Genomic DNA, 5,998 nt, shown 5'->3' on the forward strand with positions numbered 1-5,998 from the left:
ACACAGATGCCCAGCAGCCACACACACTGCAGAACAGATGAGCCGTCACTCCAGCACACTCAAGACTCAAGCAAATTGCACAGCACCCAGGAATGACAATCTGGACTCTAGGCCGTCACAGACACATGTCATCAATGGCTAGACTAAATCATCTGTCAACAGAAGCTTGCAGCTTCACCCTCTCCGGTCTCACACAAGCGACCAGACAGTACATACGGACATAAGCAGGGCTGTGTTCCAATGAAACTTTATTATAGACACTAAAATCTGAATTTCATAGGATTTTGATGTATCATGAAATGTTTTTTTTTTTAAAAAACCACTTAGAAACATAAGGACCATTCTTAGCTCACAGGCCACACAAAAAAAGATGGACTAATATGATGAGTGCACAGTCATTTCCTAACCTCTGGTCTAAATTTTCGACATTTATTTGCTGGCATGGAGAGGTAACGTCTATTTTCTTATTAAGTGAGATCAATAATAAACACTTTGCTTAAGGCTTTGTCTAAACTGCTGGTGTATAAATTTTTAAGACAAAATTTTTTAAATGACTTATGTTAAAATTAAATGCTAGAGAAACAAACTGGCCAAGTTTCATTTATTTCTTGACACAACATCTGTACAGCTCACACAGGGCAGGAAGCACATCTTGGCTTAACCACAGCATCAGGTTGCGCTTCCGGTCATAATACAGTAAGGGCAAGGTCTCGGGGAAATGTACATTTATACACTTCATATAAGTTAAGGTGGCTACACTATGACCTAGGCTAGCAAAGGCATGACTTGAATCGAAGTAATTAGACCACTTGTATTTGATCTAATAAAAATGTACCCAATCATTAAAAATGGCCAGGTGGGGAACAGGCCAGTATATAAAATATCTGTCATGTAAAATTTACCCATTTACCTTTTTAAAAAATAATAATATTCAGATTTTAAATCTTTGTTATTGACTTGTCATATGGATATACATTATGGTAGCAAGAAACACATCTGCTGTACTTTAGCAACCTGGTTAATTAAAAAAAAATTTATAAACCAGAACATTTTTGTTAAAACAGCCAAATTAAATCTCTTCTTTATGTTTGTTAAGTTGCTTCCAAGTCACTCCCCTAACCTCAAGAAATCAGTCTGACTCCCACTGAAGTAGTTCATTTGAGCCTGTATTTGTAGCTTCTAAAATGCTGATCCCCAGATCCCCATCTGGTTACACACGGCACCATGAAGACCAGGCTGAGTTTCGGCCAGCTCCAGGAGAGGCTCCTTTCCTGACATTCTCTAAAAATATTCATCTGACCGTCCTCATACCTCCGCAAAGGCAGCGTCATAAACACAGGCAGACTTTGTTCTCATGTGAGCCCATGTCCACAAACTACCTGTTGTAAGCCCTCTCTTTTTTGGACTTCTCTAGAGCTTTGTCCATTGTCTTCTCATTCTCCCCCCGACATTTGGGGCAGTACCACTTGCCCTTTGGTTTATGGTTGAGTCCCACGCACGAGAAGTGGAACCACTCGATGGGGCACTCGTCATTGTCGCAGCCTATCATCTCTCCATAGGAGACCTGATTGCACAGACAGTACGTGGGCTCATTGGGGTCGATGGGAAGGTCTGCGGGGGATGCCTCCCTCTCTGCTTTGGCCTTGGAGCGTTTCTTCTTCTTTGAGGTTTTTGCTTTCTTTTCCTTGGGCGTTCCTGAGGTGATGTCATCATGGTCGTGATTATTCGAAGCATTCTCTCGATTCTCGTTGTTGCGCTGCCTCCGGGACCGCTTGTTATTTGGCTTGTCTGCCTGAGTGATTGTCTCATTCTTGGATTTGTCCTGGCCAGCCTTGCCACTGTTGCCTGTACTATCATTGATCTCCTGGTGTGCCTCAAAGAGCTCCACATGACTGTCCACCTGTCTGGTTCGGTTCTCCACCAGCTCCACCATCTGACTCACGATCTGGATCTTCTCGTCACCCAGCTCTTGGCTGCGGATCAGGGCCCTCTGGATGCAGTGCAGCATCCGCCTCTTCTGGGTGCCATCCGTCTCACGTTTGAACTTCTCATAGTAGTCATCCAACTCCTTCAGGATTTCTACAAAACAAAAACAAAAACAAAACCTGTTATATATCTGAGTTATAAATACTAGTGAAGAGATGTACTAGATAAGCCTTTTATTTAATTCACTCATCTGTAATGATAAAAAAGAAGCAATTGAGACAGGTGTGGGGACGCATGTCTTTAATTCCAGCACTCAAGAGGCAGAGGCAGGTGGATCTCTGTGAGATGGGGGTCAGTCTGGTCTAGATAGTGAGTTCCAGGCCAGCTGGGGCTACGGGGAGACCCTGTCTCCCCAAAACAAAACAAAAACAAAACAACAACAACAAAAAAAAACTAACTGCAAAGAACAGAAACAATCAAGGCAAAGTTTACTGGTGTAAAACTTACCACCTATAGGCTGGCTAGTCTTTTAAATGTTGGGGGGGGGGAATCTTTGGAACTAAATACAAATGCTAACATGGATCCCATTTGGTAAAGTGCCCCATGAATACTGTGCATAGCTCAGAAGCAGTGAGTGAAAAGTTCAAATTTAGATATGCTTTTATTTCTATAATTTTTATTCAAATATCTTTGTAATAATTTAAAGGCCTTCGTTCTGTATTTCTCTTGGTGTGTGTGTATATGTGTTCTTATGTGTGCATGTATGAAGGTGCCTGCACACTGTAGAGGCTACAAGTGAGCTTCAATGTCTTCCTTTCCAGCTCACACCTCAGTAGACAGGGTCTCTCCTGAACCTAGAGCAGTGAGCACCAGGGATCCTCAGTCTCCACCTCCCTCCCCAGAGCTACGATTACAAGCACTTTTTACCTGCATTCTGGGCCCAAAATCAGGTTCTCACGTACTTTACTGTCTGAGCCTACTCCATTTTAGCATATGAACATCTAGAACGCTCTATGGAGAATGTGGGTAGATTTAGATAATGACTCCCAAAGGTTTAAAGAATGGGGTTATGACAGTTGCCCTCAAGATCATTCTAGCCTGCTCTGAATTCCTGAAAACATGAATGCTTTTGGACACAGTAAACCAAACTAGCCTTGCTTGTTATTTGGCAGATTTTGCTTTACTTGCTTGTTAAGTGACAAATTTTACTTTACCACCAACAATACTTATTTTTTTGGTCTTTTTGAGATAGGGTCTCCCTGTAGCCCCAGCTGGCCTGGAACTCACTATGTAGACCAAGCTGGCCTGGAACTCACAGAGCTCCACCTGCCTCTGCCTCCCAAGTGCTGGGATTAAAGGTGTGCACCAACACACCCAACCCAATAATACTTTTATCTACTGCCTACAATAATACTTTTTTCCTGTTTGAGTCAGGGTCTCCCTGTAGCCCCAGCTGGCCAGAACTCACTATGCAGACTAGGATGGCCTCCATCTCACAGAGATCCACCTGCCTCTGTCTCCTGAGTGCTGGGATTAAAGGTGTTCACCACCACACCTGGATCAATAATACCTTTTTGACAACTGTTAAAAGTCAACAGATTTTGTAAAGCAAATAAAAACCTTTAGTACTAAATTTAAGCCTTCTCAGGCAGGTTTTTAAAAAGTGTACATGAAAGTTGGGCATGGTAGCACACGCCTGTAGTCCCAGCACTTAGGAGGCAGAGGCAGGTGGATCTCTGTGAGTTCAAGGCCAGCCTGATCTACATAGTGAGTTCCAGGACAGCTGGGGCCACAGGGAGACACTGCTTCAAAAATACCAAAAAGGAAAAAAAAAAAAGTGTACATGAGCCTGGTTCTAAGGGAAAGGGCAAGTTTGTGTGCTGATATTTTATTCTTCAAAAGGTAGAAGCAACCCTGAAGAAGGCATTGGCTCCTGTGGCTGTGACAGCACCCAGTGAAGTTGAAAACACCTGTGTGGACCACCTTTGATGTTCTCCTTGGTGCAAGGCCACATGGACAGGAATCCTAATGAGCTATCACAGTAGATGATTTCCTATTAAAAATCTTATTTTTTTTTTAAAGGGGCTTGTACAACATCATTTGGCAAATGTAGTTACACAATTTCTCAAAAAAAGTTGTTAAATAATCTAATTAAAATAAAAGAATTAAGCTGGGCACAGTACTGCCACCTCTTAGGATAACTAAATTTGCTGGGTGTGGTGGCAGGCAAATCTCTGTGAGCTCAAGGCCAGCCTGGTCTACAGAGTGATTTCCAGGCCAGCTGGGGCCATAGGGATACCCTGTATCAAAAAAGACCCCCCCCAAAAAAAACTGTATTTGACTCTCTAGGAAGTATGTTTGGAAGGGATGAAAGTCAGAAGGAATGTCTAAAAGATGCCCCTGATCTGTGCAGATCTCAATTCCTGACACTAAACATGGGAACTCGCACCAACACTGAAGCATGTAAACTATTACTAAACAGTAAAAGCTATGTCCAGGGTTTAGAGATACTTGCCAGAGGAACCACATAGACACTACCATCACAAAAGAGGGATACAGAGTCCCAGTCTCTAAGTAATGAACTAGGCAAATCAACTGCTTTAACTTATCACAGGCAAGTTAAAATAAGTATGTGTAGGCTGTATATAGTGTCTTACATCTTTAATCCAGCACTTGGAAGGCAGAGGCAGGAAGATCTCTCTGAGTTCCAGGTAAGCCACATCTACATAGTGAGACTCTGTCTGAAAAACCAAAAAAGAAAAAAAAGTATTTGCACTATTTGTTTTTCAGTAGATTTCAAGTTTCAAAGCTGCACTGATCGGTTTAACCAGTAATCAAGTTTCCTTTGTTTTATTCTGAGACAAGGTCTCATGCAACCCAGGCTAACTTCCACCATGCTATGTTATCAAAGCTGGTTTTGAACTCCTGATCTTCTTGCCTCCACCTCCCAAGTGCTTAGGATTACAAATGTATGCCATCACATATTTCAAATACTGGTATTCTGTAGAAGAGATTAATTCTATCACATTGCTAATTTAAGTTTAATAACATATTCTTTTAGTTTAAATCCAGAAGTTTGTGGGGAAATTTAAATACTCCATCACAAATTCGACCATGAAGTTGTTCTTTAAATGACACAACAGCACAGATTTCTTAGATGCCCTAAGAATTCGACTAATAAAACTACTCAACACCTCCGAAACACAGGAGGCAGTGGGAGGACATTGCTTCAGCTTGTTAGCTTAGCTTGGGCTGCTGCTGACCTGCCAGATCCAGAATGGAGAAAGAATATCATCTAGTCTGCCCAATTATTAAAAACTTTAACTTTATACACACACACATATATATATACACATATATATATGAAAGACTTAACTTCTTTATGTGGCACGTTTTCCGAGGGGTAGTTTTATAACACTTGAAAAACAATTCAAATAACATCAAAGGCCCTTTACAACTTCCAAAGCATAACCCCCGCCCCACCCCCGGCCCCCCGTACAGTCTAAGTGTACTACTAGTTGATTGTCAACCAGCTCGACCTGAGAGCAAGGGTTTGGTCCAGGGTCATACCGACACCCGACCGCGAGAGAAGTCCCAGCACGAATGGACCATGTGGCCCGTAACTCCCACAGGACAAGGCGGCGGTCCCGGTGGTGGACTCTTCAGCCAGTCATGCCTCCGGACCACAAGCGAGATGGCCTTGGCGCCCGAAGCGCCAGGCGGGGAAGGAGAGACCCGAAACCTCCGGCCTAGGCCCCGCCGTTGCTACAGCTACGCGGCCGGAAGTGTCCGCGATGGCACTCCAGCCAATGAGAGTAGGGAAGAGCGCCCCGCCCCCGAAGGACCCAGACAGGCCTGAGGGTGGAGACCAGAAAGGACACCAATCAGAGTCCAAGACACGCGAGCATGGCCCGCCCCAAAAGCCAATCAGAGGCCAGAGGCCGGGCAACCCGAAGACATTCAAATCAACCAGACCTCCTCCCTCCGCCCCGCCCTCCTGGATAGGAAAAGCAGGCAGCGGAAACCCAGACACCGCCAGGCCTCGAGCAAGGCCCGCCCCCCGCCCCCCGCC

General features: G+C 44.0%; 1 protein-coding gene across 6 annotated transcripts in view; it reads right to left on the reverse strand.

Annotated features, from left to right (window-relative positions):
• Positions 1–231: 231 nt before the first annotated feature.
• Ing1 (inhibitor of growth family member 1) overlaps positions 232–5,998 on the reverse strand; it is an 8,080-nt gene continuing 2,313 nt past the window's right edge. For 4 of the 6 annotated variants that reach the window (XM_008855181.3, XM_029557220.1, XM_029557219.1 and 1 more), the window contains exon 2: positions 232–2,079. In XM_008855181.3, coding sequence (XP_008853403.1) covers positions 1,376–2,008 — 633 coding nt within the window. In that variant the 5' untranslated portion in view covers positions 2,009–2,079 and the 3' untranslated portion in view covers positions 232–1,375. Of the gene's footprint in view, positions 2,080–4,583; positions 4,668–5,465; positions 5,730–5,998 lie in introns of those variants that run through there. The other 2 variants (XM_029557217.1, XM_008855179.3) reach the window with 2 other exon arrangements.

The sequence above is a fragment of the Nannospalax galili genome, unplaced genomic scaffold (assembly GCF_000622305.1).
Source record: "Nannospalax galili isolate Female #2095 unplaced genomic scaffold, S.galili_v1.0 scaffold267, whole genome shotgun sequence".
NCBI lineage: Eukaryota > Metazoa > Chordata > Mammalia > Rodentia > Spalacidae > Nannospalax > Nannospalax galili.